This window comes from Myiozetetes cayanensis, unplaced genomic scaffold (assembly GCF_022539395.1).
Source record: "Myiozetetes cayanensis isolate MyiCay16 unplaced genomic scaffold, myiCay2020 scf5-8, whole genome shotgun sequence".
NCBI lineage: Eukaryota > Metazoa > Chordata > Aves > Passeriformes > Tyrannidae > Myiozetetes > Myiozetetes cayanensis.
The window spans coordinates 106,729,396-106,752,926 of NW_026087742.1; the positions used below are offsets into that span (position 1 = coordinate 106,729,396).

General features: G+C 34.7%; 1 protein-coding gene across 11 annotated transcripts in view; it reads right to left on the reverse strand.

Moving 5' to 3' along the window:
• Positions 1–23,531, reverse strand: part of DMD (dystrophin) — a 1,047,400-nt gene that overhangs the window by 372,278 nt on the left and 651,591 nt on the right. For all 11 annotated transcript variants that reach the window (XM_050333288.1, XM_050333286.1, XM_050333290.1 and 8 more), the window contains 3 exons: positions 19,212–19,387; positions 6,175–6,322; positions 4,028–4,177 (listed from right to left, as the gene is read on the reverse strand). In XM_050333288.1, coding sequence (XP_050189245.1) covers positions 4,028–4,177; positions 6,175–6,322; positions 19,212–19,387 — 474 coding nt within the window. The remainder of the gene's footprint in view (positions 1–4,027; positions 4,178–6,174; positions 6,323–19,211; positions 19,388–23,531) is intronic.

Consider the following 23,531-nt stretch of genomic DNA (forward strand, 5'->3'; position numbering starts at 1 on the left):
CGAGCTACAATACATGAACTATAACCTTGTAATGACTTTGTCTTTCTGCACTTTCTGCTCCCATCTGTTTTTCTCTACACTTGATCAACCAAGCTATGACGACCTATGCTTTTTCTGGTTGTACAGAAAATGTTCACAAATTATAGCCGTGTCACTCCACTCTAATTTTTTTCTTGTCCATATAGCACAACAAATTGATTTGCTGTGGCAATAAACAGTGAAATAGTCTCTTCAGTGTCTAGTAATTAGAACTAATACTAGCAGACAAATTAAAAGGCAGCAAAACAAAATGTCTCCATCAGGCACTTATGATAACCTTCATAATACATACAGTAGATGTTGTGGAGACTAAGGTGGATAAATGAGGAGAATGCTGATTTTGGCATCCAGCTTACTTTCAGATAATCTAGCTCATCGCTCTTGGCTGACACCAGACCAAGAATAATATTAAAGAGTAATAAACTCCTTCCAGCAAACCTCTGATTCCATGGTTCACTGGTCTCAGACCTAATCTATCAATCCATTTACTGCACAGTAAAAGGTAAGAAACCCATTACAGATCTGTTACATGCCATGGCAGGTGGTATATGACAAGAACAGAATTCATCACAAACTGCAGTGCCTAGTACCCTTTTGTATGCTTTGAAGCACTAGGTGGTTAGCTTACTTGGCTATCACAGCAGAAGATACTTTGAGCTTTGAAAATAAATGAAAAATTCTTGATGTGAAAGCATAAAAAAGGTCATAAAACACTTCATTTTTCATAATATTAAGACTTCACAAAGATAGTGCTATTTTATTTTTTACAAGAAATACTGCTTTGGAGAGGGTACAATAAGTAAAACCAGGATAGAATTTAAAAGTCATGCCTTTCAAATGTGGCTTTAATCTTCATTCTCTGCTTAAACTATATTGTCTTAGGTAACAGCCTATAGCCTAATGAATCACTATTCAATAAAGTTGTCTAAAGAAAAGTCATGTGAAAATTATTACTATCCAAAGGAAGAAAAACTCTTCATATATCTACTCTCAAGGTCATCAGCACATGATACAAACACCCAAAAGCAAAGAAAATTCTGAATTAAAAGCAAAAGAGCTACTTTAATGTGACTGCAATTCCTTTCATACTCAGTTTCTTTTCTAGGTTATTTCCATTGCTGTAGGGCAACAGTTTCTGTGACTGTAAAGAAGGTTTGAACATGACTTATTTCAAATATGTCACCTTGAAGGTTAAGACTCACAGGTGTTGTCCCCTATTCCCCTGCTTGGCAGATCAAGGCAAAACAAAAATTTGTGATAACTTTGGGAGATATCTGGCTACATTCTCAGGTGGTGTAAATTGTCACAGCTGCTCTGAAGTAAACAGAATTACTCTGGTGTACACCAGATAAGGGCCTACCTACATTATTTATGTAACTGTCATGTATGTTTCATATCTTGAAAACAGCATCATCCTGCAGGATGAGATAATCAGAAATGCTAGAGCGTTACATGTTCATTTTTAGCAGAGATGCCAGAAAACAAACCAAACAGTTAGAAACAAAGGATTAAAGTATAAGATACACTCTTAAGAGGGGATGGAGAGACAGAAAAGCCCCAGAGAAATCTCTGTGTGATGATGTTTGTCTACTATGCTTTAAGGAACAGCAAAAAAAATATATCCTCATCAAAACAACTGACTACAGAACCATTCTCAGGTGACCTACAAAGTCTGCCTGATATGAAAGTGCCAGACCTGTGAGCTTTGACTCACAGTAAACATCTGTGGGGTTTTTTTCAGTGCTTACGTATCTGTAACTGAAGGAAGACAACATTAAGTTCCTCTGTCAGGAATGCCGAGTTTCTTTCCATGATTTCTAATTTTATTAGAGACTCTTGACTTTCAGGTCAGAAAGTGAAACAATTAACTGAGGCTTCCTACACAAATCATGAGTAAGAGAGAAAATATGCAAATGAAAAAACAATTATTTTTCCCTTAGGTTTCATTGGAAAAATCTTACAGAAACCCAAACTGAGCTTCTGTGTCCTTTTGATTTTCTACATCTGTCAAGATCACAATAAAAATAGAAAAACTTATAAGAAATAGAAGACCATCAGAGAATGTGCATGGATTTCAGTCTTGTAATTTTCAAACTTGATTTCTGTTCATTAAAAAAAAAAAAATTGTACAAAACACAACCCCCCACAAACCACTGCATTTTCTCAGATTATTTAGATTCAAAGAGCCAATGAGGACTCGGTTTTATACATCTCCATGGGTAGATAACTGAAATCAAAATGATGTGGTTAAGTAATGATCTCAAATGGAAGATTAATTTTCTCATTTTAGTCTCTTTTATAAGTAAATGAAAGATTTCAAGTAGTAAATTCAAAGCATAATTATTTTGCCAGACACATTGCTCAGATCTAAGAGACATAAAATTCTAAAAAATCAGTAAATTGTAATGAATCACTAAACAGGAGTCTTGTCCACCATATTTCATCCAAACCTAAATACTTTCAACAATATTCTTGGTTGCAATGACTGTGACAAGTAACCTGAAACATTTTTGCATCAGCAAGCAGAAAATGCAAATGCAAAGTTTTTAGGTATGTGACTAATCAGTAAAAACCTATATTCAATGACAAATTGCAGCTTTTCTTAAAATGTATTTATGTAATCTTACTAAAATTTCTTTTTCTTGAAAACTAACACTGTCTTTTTAATATCGCAGCTTAGATATTAAAATCGTGGTGCCTAAATTCAACTATACATATGCTTCCTTCAGTTAGTAAATAACACCATTTTGATCTTGAAGTGTTCTGAATTCTTCTATATATATATATATATATTGATTTCAGGAACCCATTAGTAAAGAAAGAGATACTTCTGTCCAACCACAGAAATAATGATTTATGTGTCCAACTTGGAGTTTGTAAATGTGATCAATATTTATTATCCACTTTTGCCTGAGCCATTAGCTAATATTCTGAACTTTGCCAGACTGCTTCTGTTAAGAAGAAACCAGTAAGAGCACCACATCAAATAAGTTCCTTTTCATTTCTCTTGTTTATGCTTGAAAATCAACTGTGTTTACAGAAATGGTAACAAAAAAACCCAGGATGCAGTATTCTTGACCAAAAACTCTAGCTTGTCTTTTCAGTAAAGTACTCAGAAGATTATTTTCTCACCTTTTTTTCCCCCAGAGCTAAACACAACAAATTACTCTTCTTTTTTTATCCCAGCATCCTGGTAACTTTAACAAATAAATACCACAGGTTAATTTCCCAGATTCTGACTTTGCCATCAGTCTCAACAGAAATCCTTCAGCTGATTCTACCTTGACCTTTTCCAGCCAGGCTAATCCATACCTTGGGTGGTAATCCTCTGGACTACACTTTTATCATTTCTGCTACATGAGAGCATTCAATTTATCTACCTCTCTTTACCAGATTTGCTACTCATTTTCATCAGTTTATAACAAAAAAATATGCTACTTCAGCAATAAAACTGAACAAAACCCTCCCTTATTTCTCTCTGGGAGTATGGAGATCCCAGAAAGCAAAATAAATGGTATTTTGCTACACAGAAACCAAAAGTGAATGATCAAGGTTGGAAGAAACAAAATGAAAGGTGAAACAGAGGGTGCAGCTTCCACCTTGGGATTTGGAAGAGAAGAGAATTTGAAAATGTTTCCATAAAGAAAATCAGAGGCTACTGCCTCTCACACACCTGAGTCACAAAGGCTGGAATATTTGCTGTACCAGCAAAAGCACCAGGCTACAAAAATGATGCTTTGCGTTTTCACCCTGAAGCAGAAGACCTGTAATTTGAGTGCAACATCATCACTTCAGGCACTAATGGCCTTGGTTTGCTATCACTGTTTCTCACAGCAGTGTATTGTATATGTTTTTCTTCCTCAGGTTCATTATGCATACAAGTGTCTCTTCATACAGAGAAAAATGATACATACCAGAAAATACATAATGCAAATATTCACTGCAGATTAAAATTTTACACCACAGTTATAACAGTAATAGGTCTAACCTTTAACAAACGATGGTTAGCCTCCTTCAGTGTACTCTCAAGCTTATGTTTTTTGTCTGGGTTCAGTGATGCACTTCCAAGTGCTATTCCTCTAGTTTCATTTAATCGTTTCAGTATTCCCTTGTGAGGCGGCAGCTCTTCAACTCTTAACTGGAACAGACAAATACAGCAGTTAAGATGAACTGTGGTAGAATTTTCAGCTCTCTTATCTTCACCCTTATCGATTTGTGTATCAGCTGAAGGAATAAACTCAATTCAAGGCAAAAAAACTATTGCTTTCTGAATGTAAAAGGCTAAAAAACCCAAACAAACCCAAACCCAAAAGAGACTGTATTAGTTAATCAAGCCTAAAGAGAGTCCTAAATGCCAAAATATAGGTTTTCTCAAGATATTAATCACTATTGCACAATAAATTCTAGCTCTCAACACTCAATATCTCATGTATATGAATTTTAATAATCTTTTAATATGGTGAGGAGCAATCATTTTGGAGAAGGGTTTTAATATGTTTCATGCTGCGAACAGTCATCCAGATGGTATGTGGAGAAAAGTCCTCCAGCCTAACCTCTTAATTAAGATTGTTCATATATGTTCATTAAAAAAATTAAAAAGGAAAGCCAAAGAATGCAAGGCAGTATCTAAATGTTTCACTTCTCCATCACATGTGTAGTTACTGAAAACTTATATTGTCAAACCAAGTTAATATATTGAGTAAGGTTAAGGCAGCTAATAGACTCTTCTTTGAGGGTTCTGTTGTTCTTTTTTTTTTTTTTTCTTGTTTGTGTTTTATTATTAACATAGGCAGGTAACTATGAAATTAGCCAGGCTACAAGCCAATGAATTGTTATTTGCTGCACTAGGATGTATTTGTGCATTTGTGCAGCCCCAGAAGAAGGTGGACTGTAAAAAGAAGATACAAATAAGAGATGTTTAACACCTTTAATTTTGGATTATATATCCCTTTGGAATACTATAATTAGGAAATATTTTTTGTATATATGAGGAGTGGAGCCTTTATGGTTCTAAGCAATCAACCTTAAACCTTTAATCATATCTGCAAATGATAAGGTGCATCTAACACCCCTTGTTAGTATTTCTTTGCCTTGGGTCTGACATCTTTAGCAACAGAGACAGAGCCTCACAGACTCTCTGACCAACTCACTGACATCTTATGCTAAAACAGTCAGAGAGACAAATTCAGCACATGGTTAAGCTTCCGTTTCCTCAAATGCTGTTTATTCTTTTAAAATTATTATTTAAAAAGAAAATTAAAGATAGATTTTTACTAAAGAATCCTTTGGATTTTCTTTTCATATTTTGTTGAAAGAAGGATAGAAAAAACTGACAAGTTTTTTTCTGATTCCTTAATGCTCTACACATCACTTGCTGAATTTGTTCAGCTTGGATTGACATAAAGTGTAACTAGGTCCTTATCCTCAAGAGAGAACAGGAAACCTTTAGGCATATGTTCTATAAGTGATATGCAATTTCCAATTACAGTTTAATTTACTGTTGTACAAATTATAAAAGATAGTCATTCTATTGAACACATTTAAAAAAACTAAACAGAGCAGCTTCTGTTGAATACATTTATTAGCATTATCAGGCTTCTAACTTATGAATGAAAATATCCTAACCTTTAAAAACAAATATTTAATATTCTGAGGGGTTTTTTTTAAAGCATTTTTAAAAATAAGTCACCTAGATGTTTAGTCTAGAAAATGATGCAGCTATATTTTAATGAGTTGACATTTATAATGTTTCATACAATTCTGGATACTCTTGTGAAATACTGAATACCATTTAGCAAGTGAGAAGTCATAAAATGTTAACAAGACACCTATAGAGAAATGTTGTTCATATAAACCAGTCAAGTTCTGAATTAAGAAATGGGGATGAAAAAGATAATGATTAATTGCCTAGTGACAGATACTTTCCTTTTAGTATATTTTCCATAACTTTTCTGGTTTTAATATGATCAGTACACATTTGTTCCTGGGTTTTGAAATTCCACTGCTTTGATTTATTTAAAAATATTAAATGAATGCGGTATTTGATGGCAGAAACCTTTTCTAAAAATAGCTTTTGATTCTCTTCAATGTAGAATTCATAAAGTAAGAGAACATTAAGAATAAAGCTTACAATACCTTTACTTTGCTAAGGCAGTCTCTCAACTGGTCTTCATTCCCTGGTTCAAGGGGAATTCCAATAACACTGTCTGCTTCCTCTAACCATAAAATCAACTTGTTCAAATCCTCTTGAAATTCTGATAAAATATTCTTTTCTTCCTCTAGTCTGTAACAAAAAATTGAAATCAATGTTTCTATAAACTTATTTTTTATTGAAGTGCTTATCCATACCAGAACACGAGGCATAACTAATTCTTATCATTTATATTATTTTTTGTGTGTGCCATAGATTTCTTCATATAAAAATTATCAGAAAAACACTCTTTTAAAGTGGTATTAAATATATTTTAAAAGAAAAGCTCAAGGCACAACTTGCAACATCACTAAATTCAGCATCCAAATTACATACAGCAGGTAGCAAACAAGCACACCAGAACCCAGAACTGTTAATTATTCAGACTAGACTTTTGTGTGAACTAACAGCAACTAAGGATTCTAGCATCAAGCTTTACCAAACTGGATCTGTAACAAGTGACACAGACTCATCTGAACCTATTGAGGAAAAGGATATTTCAGTGACTGCGTCACACAATGTGTGTAAAGCATTCCAGTCAAGATTCACAAAAAGTAGGTGAAGTTTACAGTCCATAACAAAGAATAGGATAGGACTTATGCATGGCACACAACTTCAGATGTCTGCTTTGTCTCAGTGTACAACTCATCAATTCATTTTCTTATCCAAAACATAAACATTGCAGGTAAGATTGCTTTCACCATGACTATATAAATATATTGAGATGTGAACTTTTGTGCAAAAGCTTCCAAAGTTATCAAGAGATGCATGCAAAAAAATTTCAAGACCAACAGGGAAGAGTATTGACAGAATGTGAACCCTTTGGGATTAACATTATGAGTAGATCCCTTCTGAAGAAAAAAAAATTATGTTTTGTATAAAGTCCTTGTAATTTATCCACCACACTTATTCACAAAACTGATGTGACTTTGAATATTACCTGTATGGAAAGATCAAATCATTAGCAATTAAATTAAACAATAAAGAATCACTTTTACATAATAATAGAATTTTGTTGTTACTATTTAGTTAAGATTACTTGAGATCAAAGAAAAATATGTAAAACCAGGTTATTGGTTTGGGGGTTTTTATTTATTTATTTTTTTTATTCCAAGATCCAACTGAGTTTGAGAGGTTAGTCTTACATTACACATAATATAAAGTTGTATTAATACTTAAGAACACAACATGACAATGAAGAATCATGACTGCTAATATCAATATATTATTTCTGAATGTAGAAATATATTAAAGTAGAAGGAAAATCATATTTGCTTTCTCTAGTGCCCCATACTTGCGATGATGGTCAGTGCCCACAGAACACACTGAGAAGTTATATGGAATGACATCTATTTTGAACTATGCTCTCATTGCTTTGCAGCTTTTGGGTAGTTTTCTGATGGCTGGCTTAAAAAAGAAGTCCGTTTAGAAAAGTTACAGGACTAAGCTTCAGGCAAAATTGAATCAAGAAAAAGTGCCAGCATCATATCATTTAACAAAAAAAGTACTGAAAACAGTTGTTGGTAGACACAGTTGCCTGCACACATGCATACACATACACACAGAGTCTTACAAACATCTCAGAAACCACAGGTTAGACTTTTATTTAAGTAGAATAGAAATTTATAATTTGCAACTGTCATTATCTATCTTACAGAAATATGTGTATTCAAATCACCAAAACATTTCACTCTATATTAAAAAAAACCTAACTTTGTCATTGAAATCTTATATGACTCTTTTTCCCTCACTGTAATTACCAAAGAATAAAAGTATTCAAGTGACTACAAGTGTTCTGCATTTGAAACATTTATTTACAAGGAAAGCAAGCTACTTCCTTAATATTTTAAGTAAAAGCACTTGCTTAGGGCGAATACAAGGGAAGAAAAAATAAAAGTTGTTAAAATTCCTTTTAAATATCATCCAGCTTACAGTGTAAAATGGGAGAAGCCTGGTTTGGTCAGCACTGAAAACTGTGCTAGCACAGAGTGGCATAAGCATATGGCTGAATTAAATTATGTTCCATTTCACAGAAAAATAAGCATCTGACCTCACGGTATAAGCAAGAAATTTGTCTAGATTAAGATTACATTTGAGGAGAGTAAGAGTTCTGAGCTAAAAAAACCCCAAAATAACAAAAGCATGCAACTAAACTATTATTTTACACAACTTGCAACCTAGTGAAACTTTTGCTGGGACTTTACCTGTATTTCATCTTAGTGGTGTTTGTTGTGTTTCCTTAACAAGGCATCCTTGCAAGATGAGCATCGCTATACTAGATGAATAAATACTCTACAGGGTCTACAGTCCCCTGTCTGAAGTAACAGAGTAAAAAAGTCAAGTATCAGATACAACACTCTTGACCAGACCTCACTAGTGAGCTGCTACATCGCACAGCCTGGCTACCCTAAACATGCCACGTCTTCAGGAACACTAGAAAGTGAAGAAAGGAGAAGCCTCTGTACCAGCCAAGGATCATAAAATTGATTAGAAACAAGAAAAGACTTTTAAAGTCATTGAATCCAACTGTTAACCAAGCACTGCCAAGTCTGTCACTCAAGTATTTCCCCAAGTGCCACATCTACGTGTCCTTTAAATTCCTCCAGGGGTGGTGACTCAACCACTTCCACAGGCAGCTTTCTGTGAAGACGTTTTTCCTACTATCCAATCTAAACCTCCCTTGGCACAACTTGAGGCCATTCCCTGCTGTCCTATTGTTTGTTACTGTGGGGAAGAGACTGACACACAGCTTGCTGCACCCTCCTTTCAGGCAGTTGTAGAGAGGAATAAGATCTTCCCTCAGCCTCCCTTACCAAAGAGAAAGTATATATCTTTAACACCCAAAAGTCAACGTTAATAATTACATTTAGAGCATGAAAATGCTGGTTTTATAAATTAATTAACTATAATAATATATTTTTATAATAATAAATAATAGTTTTTGTTAATATAATTATTATATAATATCTTGAAGCTATTACCATATATAAGCTGAAAGGTTTGGCAAATTTCTCTCTGAACAGTCTTTCAATACAGTTCTAGATTGAGTTCCTGCTTTAGATCTAGAACAGATTTTAAATCAGCAGATTTATTTGCTTTTGTTCTTAAAATAGTATATTCTAATATTTACTAGACATATGAGCCCACCACTGTGCTTTTTTTTTTAAGCTCATAAACAAGTTACTCTTCCATAACTGCCTAGAATTAAACAAACACAAGCTACTGGTGCCAAATTGTTCTTTCAAGAAAAGAGATGATACTTACTGTGAAAATATAATCCTCCAAAATTTTTTGTCTTTATATATAAAATATAGTTATACCCATACATGCACACATATACTTACATTTACATAAACGAATACATAAAAAAAGTGAACACCATAAATAGCAAAAAAATTAACAGTTCTACTTTCTTGGTTTTGTCTTAGATTTTCTTAATGGAATTCTGAATGACTGTTTTCAGGGAGTTTGTTGTCCAGGATTTCTGGAAGCACAACCAGATCGACAAGAAGTCCTGATGCAGCTGGACTCCCGTATTTCTTGTACTAATATTTCTACGTACCAGTCTCTGAATCGCTAACAAAGTACTGTTATGCAGCCAGAAATTCTGGACCTTCCTGATGCACAGACTTACCCATTTTGGTTGTACAGGACATGTAGAGAAGAAACCATCTTTATAGCATTACATTTATTACAGTGTTCTTCACTGAAAAATGTTTATGTCAAAGAGGTCAAATGCTCGTTTCAAGCCAAAATAGGTTATCTAAAACGAGCTAATTTTTTCATGTGAAATTGAGACAGATTCTAAATATAAAGAAAAACTAACTCCCTGTAATCCTAAAAGCAGAAGCATAACTTCAGATCTTTCTGAGGCAGTGTCTTTTTCTGCTCCAGTTATGGAAGACTGCGAATCATCATCCAGTGTTACACTGTGAACCACATAATAAAACCTCTGTTCCTCAACCTGGCCAGGTTCCCTGAGACCTAAGCTCTCAGGAACAGCTTCATTTTTTTAATTTCCTCGTTTCTACTCATTTGTAAAGTGCATAGCTCAGTGGAGACATTATGTGATGGTACCCTAAGGATGTATCTGAGAAAGATACAAGTTTAAATACGTTAATTCTGGCACAGAAGAGACATAGCATTCAACTCAATACCCCCGTGAGCAAAATTATTGAGCTGCATAGTATTTTGAACGAGAAATCAAAGAGATTTCTTGTCTCCTAGAAGAGATAGCAATTGGCAAGATTCCTTTTTCATCTTAAGTACACTGTCAGTTTTATCACCCTTATGAATTCAGCTGCAACCCTTAAAACATTAAAAATTTTCCTATCATGAAGATTTTTATTTTTAGTTTTTTAACTTTGATGACTAATTTAAATGTTGCTCAGTATTATAGGGATGTTTTTTGCCTAAGACTTTCCAGGAATTCTTTTAGAGATGTTTTATACAAATACATGTCTACACCCTCCACCCATAATTCATATCTATGTATACACATATACATAGAAGGTTTCAGAGTTCAGAAATAAAAAGTATTCCATAAAGATCTACTTCTTTATTCTAGTCAGGAACAGTATGCAGTGTAGCAATTAAAAGGTCCATTGCAATTAACGAGAAATGCAGGTGCACTTTATAATTTATATTACAATTCGTTTCTGACCTGCTAGAATGTTACTTTTATTATAAATAACATCCTGCACGACAAGTGTCATATTATGCAAGACAGTAAAATAAAGCACCCTGTGTTAGCTGAAGCAGGTAATCAAATTAAAAGTTTTAACTCAATGACTGACTACACCTTTTGAACAAGCTGATTTCCATCACCATAATTACATTTGGAACAACAGACACATGTAATTTCTAGGTGTTTAAATTCATGGTGGCAATGAAAAAATTAACAGTTAATTGTTATTTAGGGACTGTGGTCTTCCAAATCTAAGCCTAAAAAAAATGGAGTACAGAACATGAGCCACCAGGTGACTCGAACGTCGACAGAGCTGCTCTCAAGAAAGCAGCTGGGAGTATGTCTTGTTGAGAAGCAGGTAACTGAGGAATAAGATTTCATTTCAGCAGCTGGCCCTATGGAGCCAAGCAGATTCACCTCCAGCATGGGTCTGCATGTTGTTATATACTACTGTCTTATCCTTATAAACCAGTCTAAAGTTCCCAAAGAGCTTTGAAACTGCTTCTCTGTCAGTGAAAGGTTTCTTTCATTAACACTGAAATATAACCCATCTTGTTTGATGGAAAATTCTCGAACTATAGCAGAGAAGTATATATTTTCATATTAAGACATGGCAGATTTCTGTTTGGGTTTCTAAATTCACAGTGTCCCTTGGTCAACTATTCTGCATAGCTGTTTATATGAATCTTATATAAATTATACCTCTGGAAGCAAATGTATTAATATTCAGTATTTAACACTAAGTAGTAAATTCATTGTTTTTCCTAAGCATTTTGTATATATGATATTTCATTGATCAGGCATAAGTTTTCCTACCATCATTAAACTGAATCAATATCAAATTTTTATGGCAGTCCACAAAATACCCTGGAAAATTAATTTTTTTTAAACTATAATTAATTCTTAGTTATATTTGTTAACTATTATGTAAACATTCACGGCCTGTTTTGAGTAAGCTTCATTTGCACTGTCTAGAAACCACATGAAATGCATATTGCAGCTCACGTATTTTCTCCATAGTCAACAATGTGGTACCAATACCATAGCAACCCGTAAATAGTTTGTGAAACACATGAGATGTTTAGAGTTTGTAACTGCACATAAGTGATGCTGAATCTATTTGGGAGATGTCAGCTGTAGAAATAAAATATGCAATCATAGGAGTAGGACAGATCTGCACTTGTGACTCATATTCCCATATGCATGTCCAATAGTATTTTGATGTCTTTTTATTTTTTAACGTTCAGCTGTCGATCTTGTATTTATTGTATTTCTAAGATTAGGAATTAATGTGCTTAGCAGATGTCACTGAGAATATAAGAGGTCATCAAAATATTAACAAACAAAAACAGTAACAACAATTTAGAGAAAATGTTTACTGAGAAAAAATTAATTTCCATTCTTTCTCTAAAGAATGCGCAAATATGATTCATTAAGGTAAGGAACTTTAAATAATTGAATGAAAAGTACCACATAAATTTTAGAAAATTTGAATTTAGATGTAAATACTACACAGTAAGAAGTTTAGCTAAACTTCTTGTAAATACCAATTTATACCAGTGATTCTTTTCTAGTCATTCATTATAAGAAATCTGAACAGTGAAAAAAAGAAAATTCAGAAAAATTCAATATGTAGCTGATTATATTCTGGAAAGAAAAAATATATGTATTGACTTAACTGTCATGAAATCTCTCCTTCCTAAAATAGTTTTCAATTGCAACTAGAAACTAATCACAGCCTTCAATATACTGAGTGTTCAGGTGAAGGAAACCAATCACTTTTAGCTAATGCGCTATGGAAAAAAAAAGAATACTTTCAAGAAGATGCAGTATAAAAAATACTAAAAACTATATTTACTTTATAACTATTAGTTTTATTTAGAACAGAAAGCTTGTGTTTTTACATTCAGGAAAGTATTTGGAAGTATTCTGGTAAACAGCCTTTGTTCTGTCATTCTCTCCATAATTACTTCAAACTCGCTTGAGTAGAGATCTGAACAGGCAGTCTGCAGGTTCAAACTCATTAAAAGTGTAAATGTATTTGCAGCTAAAATAATGAAAAATTCTCTTCCATTCAACTGAACCCAATTTTAACAAATGTCAGGATCGTGATGAATAAAAAACTCCAAACTGATTACTTCTGAAGCAGTGAAGGAATCTAATTCCCAGGCATCTGTTTTCAAAAATTGCACAAGAAATTTTTAACAAAGGTGAAAAATAAGACCAGCCAGCACTACCGTTACGAGGCTGTCAACAGCCTCATTTATGAGTGCTCCCCTTATCAAGCTCATATTTGAGATGTTGCTTCTCCTTCTATGTACATTCCCCTGACTGGCTCTGCCTGGCCCTGTGTTCCTGCAGTGGGAGTGAAGGAGCAGCCCCTCTCTGCTGCCACAGCCCTGGGCTGCTGCCACTCAGGCAGTCAAGGGCACACAGGGATTTGGGGATATGGCAAGCCACTGCATTCTTAAGTCATCCAAAACTCAGCTGTCCCAGTGGTGTGTCTCAGTGCAGACATGCACAGCATGACATGGTCTGATGTGTCTCAGGGCACATAAAGGCAGAGACAACTTCTGCTGCTGTAGTTTAGAAGATTCTGTATTAAAAATGATTGCTGGAGTATGAAGAGGGAGAGAAACAGACACTCCTTTTTTTCATCTTTGGTCAAGGATTAGTAGCATCTATTCAAAGGGTCATTGAGACTTCCTCTGGTCTCTGAAGTCCACATTTCAGTTTGGGTAACACTGTTCCAGAGTACAGACTTCTCCAAAACATGTCACTTGCAGCAAAATGTTAACAAAACTTCAATTAAATTCCCAATTTGCTAACTATCAGTGTATCAGACTTTCAATCAAGTTCCACCTTATTCAACTGCCTGGTCTATTTCAAAGTTAGCAGGAAGATAAAATGACTAGATGTGCTAAAATCACATTCTCACCTAATTCTTGGCTGGATAGATTAGACTGCAAGATAGAGAACCTTTAAACACCGAATTCAAACTTCTACAGTTTTGAAACTCTTAGATAAAGGCAAGTGAAAGATAGCATCCTACACAAACATAACTCAAGCATAACCTCTTGATCTTTAGCACCAAAGGTAGGAGATTCAAAGTCAATTTTAAGATTGTGCTTTGCCTGGGATCCACATTCAACCTTTTAAAACTTAAAACAAGCTTCTTTTTACTGAAGAGCAGTACACATTCCTCAAATTGTTTTGAGATTTAGCTTTGTTTTCCTGTTTTTAATTAGGTTGACCTTTGTGGTCCAAATAATTCTCATTCATTAAATCTGCCATTTTATCACTGAGATTAATATTAGTGTCTAATGAATTTATGATCACTTTCAGTTATTTATAGAATATCATGGGTTTTGATCTGGTTTATAGTTTTTATCATCCAGTTAGTTTAATATTTATTCCAAATTATTTATGAAGATTGTATTAACATGTTGAAACTTGGAATTATATCCCATATCAATTTTCCCCTTTCAAGTCAACCAAACACAGGGTTCATGGTGGTTACAGGAAATATTTTAAATTTACAGGGTTCTTTATCAACGCAGTGATAATATTATGTTCTCATGCAGAATAAATAGCAGACGATTTAACAGAGCAATCTCAGAAAAACTGACAAAGCAATTTTGCAGAATTCCTTCTCCCCTACTCCAAATATAATCAGTACATCAGAACCTGACAAATGCCTGAGTGTGTGAGAAAAGCTACCCCAACAGAGTGCCACCAACATTGCTAACAGGAGATGGAATTAAGGGGAACACAGAATACTGGACACTTTCTTTACTCCATTCACTTCATACTCTCCCAGGATCCATTGCCATCAGATTAAGAACTTTAAATAGAGCTGAGTCATAATAATTTACTTCACAACCTTCTCTGGCCAGCATACTATAGACATTCAGAAACTATAATGTAAATCTTAACTCCATTTTACTATCTCTTACTCTTTCAACAAGTAACTTTTACTTCTGGCACTGAAGAATTAGGTGAATAACATGTTCCACATTCAGTTCACCCATCACTTCGACTTTGTAACCTTCTGAGATCTCTCCTGAGGTATATCCCTCATGAAATTTCTGTCCAGACTGAAGATCTCCAGCTTCTTAGTCTCTCCACACAGTGTAGCTACTCTAAACCTTGGGTCATTTTAGCTGTCCCCCTTCATCTGTGCTTTCTGTAAGTTCCTTTGGCATGCAGAGAGATCTGCTCACAGTGACCACCTTGAGCACACCACAACATTAGATATCAGCAAAACAACACTTTTGTTTTGTTTTTTTCATAATACCCTTACTGATGCAGCCACTCCATCCTGTGCCTGAAAACACTGTCAGTGACAAAGCCATGATCACTTTCAGGAGTTGTAACAAGCTCAGCATCATCTCAGCATGGTATGATCAGTTTGTCTAAAATATATTCATTGCTTCACATTTGTTTCTGATGAAGATCATCTGCCCATCTGCTCAGTTTTGGAGTTCCCACTATCAACTCAGCATTTCACTACCTGAGGCTTAATGTCATCGGCATCCTTGGAAATGTCACCATCCACCTCCTGTCTTCACCTAAATTCTTACATTCATGCACCTTCCAAAAATACTCTGTATTGCTTTCTGTTACTCCTGTAATCTCCCCCCCTCCACCCCACAATGGATCTTTAAATTCTTGAAAATATGGGCTATGGGCTTTAGAAAGATGTCCAAAATGGAGTGTTGATGCCCCAACTGTAAATGGGACTATAAAAATCAATTTCTTTCATCTTGGTAAGCAAAGAGCAAAAACAGAGTTTACAGTATTTAAAATTTCCTTGTTGTTTAAATAATCCTTAGCAACATTACATTTAATCTGAAATCAGTCAGATTTCATTTCTGCAATCCATTCAATTGCTAATTTTTTTCCCCTTTCTTTATCCTGAGATCTTCTGACCCAAAAAAAAATAATAGATCACTACTCCTCTGAGCTACTGAGAAACAGCTTTGAAAGCAGATCACAATGTACTGACTACAAAAAAAAATAAAACATAAAACATAATAAACATTTTGAGACAGTTTTATTTTCTGTATTGAAGAGGGTTCTAAATGTTAGAAATGTTAAGTTTCTAAAACTATTTTATTTTTCTTTGAAATTATTAAATGAAAATATATTATTCCCAGTTTTCTCTCCCTTAAAACACGTTCTTCCATTATAGTTCCATTTTCTCATTCTCAAAATTGACTTTAAAAAAATCTTAGAACCCTCTTCATAATAATAAAATTCTTTTAACTATGAATATCTTATTTTTAGGAAAGATAGGCAAATATTATAAGACTATTAAAACTTACATGATCCAGAATATAAGCATTCTGACATAGCAGTTGGGTTTGCTTTGTTTTTGTTTTTTTAATAGTCTATTAAATCTATTCTGAAAAAGGGCATCATAGGCTATTTGACCCACATTTATTGTAATTTATATTCTACTAAGATACTAAAATAAATTTGACATGGTGCAAACACATGCATTGGGCAATGCTGTGACTATATGGGCTCTTTCGGACTGCAAATAGAGGTCACTTCCTTCAACTTGCCCTGTGTGCTTTGATCATGCTTTGATCTAAATCATAAATTAAAGCACTTTGGATGACACAGGTTTCAAGTCCTAAAAAGAGATAACCTGGCTGTACCCCAAACTCAATTAGGACAACTAATGAAAAACTAAAAGATGTCAAACATAAGAGATATGAAAATCCCATGACACCATGGCTATATAAAGACTGTGCAGCTAATAAGCCTATGGTCTTTTCATGCCCAGGATCATCAATAATTGAGAACTGGCTAGAAAACACCACTTATTCCTGTCAAAGAGGTTTCTTTCCTTTTAAAATCTAGTCTGTGAAAGTACAAAGATGAAAAAATCGAAACAAACAAACAAAACCCACAAAGAAAACAAACATACTGTGAGGCAGCAGCTAAGCTGAGGGTAGGATTTGTTTTCAAGACCTAGAATCAAAAAGCGTTCTCTGGCTCTGACACAGTCAGGAAGACTGGGTGACGAATAGAAGCATAAACTCCTCCATCCTGATGCACAAATATTACTAAAGTAGACCCGGAATATTTACACCAGTTTCACACAACACTTACCAGTATTCCTTCCGGTACAATACATTTATTCACACAAAGTTCACTAACCAAGGTTATACAAGTTGCCACTCCAAAGGAAAACAAACCAATCAGTCAGCATACTAAACAGACCAAAAGGAGGAACACATGTGCAAGTGTTTCTGCTCATCTAGGGAACATAACTGTACTATTCCCTCTTAACAGATCATAGGCTTCCTTAAAATATTGAATGTGCCATGTAATCCTGCTAACGCTGCATTGAGCCAAAAGAGCATTCAGATAGACATTCCTACTGAAAAATGAAGGACCATACAATACCAATCTTAACCACAACTGGAACACATTTTATAGTCTCAGACAAAGCTCAACCATTGATCTCTTTCTTTTGTGTTGCCGAAGAACTTTACAGGGCTATTAAAACCCTGTGTTATTGTTTTTAAGTGCTAGCACTTACATAATAAGTTAATGCTTAGAAACACAGATGGGTTTCCAATGTACAAAAGAACAGCTTTTAGTGTGACAAGTAAAGGCCAAGGACTCCCTTGGGTAACAAGCTGCAGTACCATTAAACAACTGGAAATACAGTGGAGAGAATTATTTAAGGCATCCCTGAACCTTCTGACAGCTGTAGATTACCTGTTGCATTTCCTTCCCTAACACAGAATCACAGAATCACTTAGGTTGGAAAGACCTGTAAAGTCATTTGGTTCAACCATTAACCCAGTACTGACAAGTCCACAACCAAACCATGTCTTTTAGTACCATATCTACATTTAAATACCTCTGGGGAGACCTTATAGTACCTTCTGGCACCTAAAGAAGGCTTACAGAAAGGCTGGAAAGGGACTTTTCACAAGGGCATGTAGTGATAGGACAAGAGAGAACTGCCTTAATTGAAGCAGGGAAGATTTGATTAGATATTAGGAAGAAATTATTTACTTCTGAGTGGTGAGGCACTGAAACAGGTTGCCCAGAGAGGTTGTGAATTCCTCATTGCCAGAACTGTTGAAAGCCAAGCTGGATGGGACTCTGAGAAACTTGATCTTGTGGAAAATGCCCTATCCATGGCAGGGAGGTGTGGATTAGACCATCTTTGAGGCGCCTTCCAACTTAAATATTCTATGATTCTATTGTAACTCAACCACTTCCCTGGGCAGCCTGTTCCAATGCCCAACATGTCCCAAATGAATGTTTGATCATGATTAAGCTCAGTAATAACCATTCAGGACAAACCTTTATGACACTAGTAAACATTTTCACAGCTTTTGCCCCTCCATGGCTCTGAACAGAAAAATGGTACATGACACACCAGAATTAACAAAATTTGTTGCACACTACCAGTTCTTCTAATCGATCTCTAGCACTCATTAATGGACCTCTATAAGGAATATTCTGCTATTTAAAAAAAAATAAACATGGATGAAGAAAGCTCTACCTCTCTTTTCTACTGTATTTTAAAGCAGAATGGCATATCCAGTTAGGCCTAGCGTCTAGGTAAAGAACACATGCTTTTATAAAACCTGGTTCAAACAGCAACTTTTTTTTTTTAATTAGAAATCTTCTTTTTAAGGATGTAAAGCCATTTTTGCATTATCTGTAACTCAAACGCTCCAGCTTCCTATGACTGAATGAGAAAAATAAATTGATGTGAAAGTGATTATAAATAACATTAAATTGAGCAAGCCATTATTTTTATCCAGCCTATGAAATGTAGATGTTAATGGCATTAACTATGATAAGTGAATTGGATTAGGATTAACTGTATCAATTAGCTAATGTATTATTAGTACTACAGAGATCTATTTTAATGACATACAATCAAATAGAAAGGTTATAAGTCAATTGTAAATTCTGTAAATGAAGCTCCAATCTGTCCTATTTTTAAATCAAGCAATAACGTATGCTAGTTTGTGGAGTTTTTTTAAACAGTAAGAGTGAAATTATAAAAATGTGGAGTTGGGAAGGGAGTGGGGGGTCACTGACAGGAGTAGATAGCAAAGAAAACAAAACAAAACAAAACATAAATTACGGTGGATGCAAAATTTAATTATTGTTAATTCCTTATATACGACACCTCTAGAAGTTGAGAACGCTCGAAGTTGAGAGCTCCTTTGAACTATTAAGCAAGAATCAAATCTAAAATAACTAAAAATAACCAGAATATTTTTGCTTTTTTGCTCCCTTTTAACCTACCTCTTTTTTTTCTCTACCAGCTGTTTGCAGATTTCCTGCCACCGGGTATTCAAACTTGCCAGTTGTTCCTTCAGCACTTTAGCATCTGCTGTTGATGACTGCTCAATAATCTCTTCACCAGTTACATTCAGTGTTTTGACAACAGTTTGCTGTCGCCCAATGCCATCCTGAAGCTCCTGTAAAATACACAGTACATATACGTATTCATGAAAAAATGCTTCATCACATATTGGCCAGATGGAAAGAGGTGAAAGTTTTTGCTCTTCTCTGAATTCCAAATGAAAAATCCAAAGATAAGTAGACAGAAAGACATCTCATGATTTTGTAACAAGTACCTTTCAGTACCTCTGCAGCCTTTTATCCCCTCCTGTATTCTTGTCTACTTGAGATCATTGCAGTAATACTCTGCACATCAATTAATAAGTAAAACTTGTGAACAAATATATTTCTACATACCCAAAGGAATACACCACATTTACTTAATAGCCTACAAAGCATTGTCAGGTTTGAACAGCACAGTGTGTGGAGTCCCTATTAGCTATCAACTGAAATGAGGAATGTCAGGAAAGCAGAGACTGTTTGAAATACTTCTGATTCCATTAAAGAACATATTTTTCTCCACTTGCAACAAGCCTAATAATCCATTCACTTTGGAAATTTTTGTTTTGGATTTTTTTGTTTTGGTTTTTGTTTTGTGGTTCTTTGTGGGGTTTGTTTATTTGTTTGCTTTTGTTTTGGTTTGGTTTTTTTTGGGGGGGGGAGGTTGATTTTGTTTTGTTGGTTAGTTTGGTCGGTTTTGTTTGTTTTTCTTGTTTTTTTAACAGGACCGGGGGAACTTTTTTCCAAGGAAAAGTGGTACAATATTTCTACTTACACAACAGAATGAAAAACTACTACAAATAACCAAAATGGACCATTCTCAAGTTTTACTAAATGCACAGGGATACATTTTTCTACATCTTTTATGATTAAAAAAATTTATCCCTGTAGTTATCTTGCCTCACATTTATAACCATGTTCTGAATTTGTAGCTTAGATTTTAACACTGCCTGCCTGCTTAAGAAAGTTTGTATTTATAAATAAATAAATAAATAAATAAATAAATAAATATTTTCATATTTTTAATCATCAATAGAGCATGAGTATTTTTTCCTTCAATTACTCAAAATTTGCAACCAGGCAAGTGTAAAATCATTTTCAATGGTTTACTGCTAAAATAAACAGAAACTGAAAAACGCATCAAAAATCTCCACTGTGGTATTCATACTTATGATAGTTTTTCACAATTTCAGGAAGTGTGTCTGAATCCCACAAACATGCAAGTGCCTTCAGTAAAATGCTGAATCTATCTTTTCTGGAAGAAACCAAACACTTCAGCCTATCATACTCTACAAAAGTATTATATACTTGTTTTCTCTTTCTAAATGCATAACATAAATTGCACAGCATGTTAGTAAATCTGCATATTAACATTAAATAAAATTTGTCCATGAAACAGTTAACCACTTTCCAGGAAGGCAAAAGATAAGCATAACTACTTCTCATGCTTTTTCTGATGTATATCTTCAGTCATGAGGTTATGATTGAAGTTCACAAACTGAACCACTCTGGAAATCACTTTGTTCTAACACAATCAAAACTCAGTTGCCAGCTATTAATTCACTAAACTGCATGGAATCAGTTGCATGCCCTTTCTCAGCTTTAGCACAGATTTTACATGGACAGCTTGAACAGCAACAGACCCTGGGACACAGAGATCAATGTCAGTAGGTTGCAGTGGCATTTACCCACAGTTCTGGATAGGAGTCATAGCTGAGGTAAAGGTTTACTGTGCTGAGATTTAGCTTATTCTTACTACACTTTCTGTTTGAAAAGAAAAGAAAAACCTGGAAGTTTCTTTCAGGTTGTTACAGAGGAGAACCCCCTGCAAATTTATTCCTTCCTTACATTCCTCTCAGTAAAAACTGGTCTGTTGATGTTGGACGTTTTTTCCAAACTACTTTCATGTCCCACAGTTTCAGAATAAGAAGTAGCAGTGATGAGCATAACATGGCAGTAATCTGGATACTGTTTTATTATGTCTTGATAAGATGAGAACCATTTTTCTGCAGGATCCTGGCAAGCTATGTGACAGTCCAGTCACGTCGCATCAAGCACCTGCTGGCCCACAATGTCCCAGCACACTTTGCTTTGCCTGTGGAACATGTAAGGTTTTAAGATACCATTGTAGCAGAAACTGCAAGATGTTTTAAGACCCAGAGAAGACACATAAAATCTTCTTCCTTTGAGGTATCAGATTTTATTTTCTTTCTGTGATGCACACTAATAACACTAATACAATAGTACCTGGTCCAACAGTTATTTTCAGGTACATGATTTCACTATTAGCAATAAACAGCAGTAATGGTCAGGTAGTTTGCCTAAATTCAGATGTTGTCTACCCTTGTGAGTCTGAATTGGCCTTTTCACTACCCACTTCAGTTTTGGTAATGCCCAGCTTAAAAGGAATACCTAGTTTTTGTACATATTCACTGTATTTTACACTGATTTTAGCACTAGTGCCTTTGCAATGTGCAGAGGGGACTATTACATGGGTAAATTGTTACAACGTATAGTTTGAGGAAAAATATATTGCAGTAAGTGCCTTATTTCCAGAAAGGTATTTGAAACCTTTGTGCTATTGCATGCACCTTTTGAAGTTAAAATCCCAAACCAGTACAACTACTTTTACTGAAAAAAATAAATTATAACAAAGTTTCTACTTATATTTAAAAGGACCATTCATTTAGAATAGATGATCAAGGCTAGGAGAACAAAGAAGGGAAATTCTACTTCTGAAACTCCAAAGTTTTTAGAAGCAAACTTATTGGAATTTAGTTGTTATCTCTGCATCAGCTTTTCTAAATGACACAAATAATGATCACTCAGTATACTATTATAAACTGAAATGCTAATTAAAAGCCCATTTAAGTACTCTGAGCCTTTTTCCTGTGTTCACAGCATCTTAAATTAGTTTTTCTTCTTCCCCCAACATTCACACACACAGACACATACAGACACACACACACAAGCAACAAGTACATGATTTTCACACTTATTTCAATTGGCAAAAAATTAAACGAGGTAATTTTCTCATTTATCCCATGAAATTATATAATAGGTTTTACTTAGAAAATAAAAAAGAAAATAGCTAGCTCATACACAGAGATGGTCTTGGAACTTAAGATCTCTAATGCTGAAATGGGAACCTTGCAAAGGATGCATAAGAAGGAGAAGTGTGAACTTCCACCAGAATGTAAGGGAAGGCTGTAAGAGAAGGCTTCTGGCCATCTACATTTCAGATCATCATAAAGAACCCAATTTGAGACTATTTTTTTACAAGTACTCTAGGCATTGGACACTTTTCACATGATTAAACAGAAACACATGTTCTGATGAAGTTCCTCTCGATTCCACGCCCATGAAAAAAGTTTTTGTTGATAGGGGGTACTGTACAAAGCACAGCCTCCCATGAGGACATTTATTTTTAAAAAAAAAACCATTTTGAATTTAACAAAAGGGTTTTTAACTGTTTTGCTCAAAGTCACATTTTCACACACTCATCCCAGAGCTATTAACCACAAAGATGCTTTTCACAACTTCCATACAGTATCTCAAATTTGTCAGCACTTATAGTTTCCTTTTAACCTACGGTTTCCTATTAACTTCCCCTCTATCCTTACCACACACCTGCATGAGAGTAAGGTGCTGGGAGCCTGCACAACCTTTCCTTCCATGGCCCAAAGGTTTATGGTTCTACAAAAGGAATATTAACAACAAATGTTTCTTGTAGTTTCACTTGGCGTCTCACCTCTTCATACAGAAATGGCAAACAAAAGGACACATTGCCCTTTGGATTCCCAGCTTACTCAGAAGGCCATTGAAGATACTTATACTTGCAATTATGCAGTTTCTAATCACTTTATGAACAGAGTGTGCAAACAAATTTAATTAAAATTATATGTTTATATAATACTAAAAAAACCAAACAAAAATAAAACCAAAAAACACCTTAGAAAAGATCTCACCATACAGATATAAGAAAGAATTTTCCACAATGATAGTGGTGAAATACTGGAATACAGGTTGTCCAGAGAAGTGGTAGATGACCCACCTTTGGAATCATTCAAGGTCAGGCTGGACAGGGCTCCTGGTGACCTGATCTAGTGGAAAATATCCCTGCTCATTGCAAGGGAACTATGATTCAACCTTTTGTATATAAGAAGAAGTAACTTATATAATTGATTAAAGAACTCACCAAGCAATTTCAAGTATGTTACA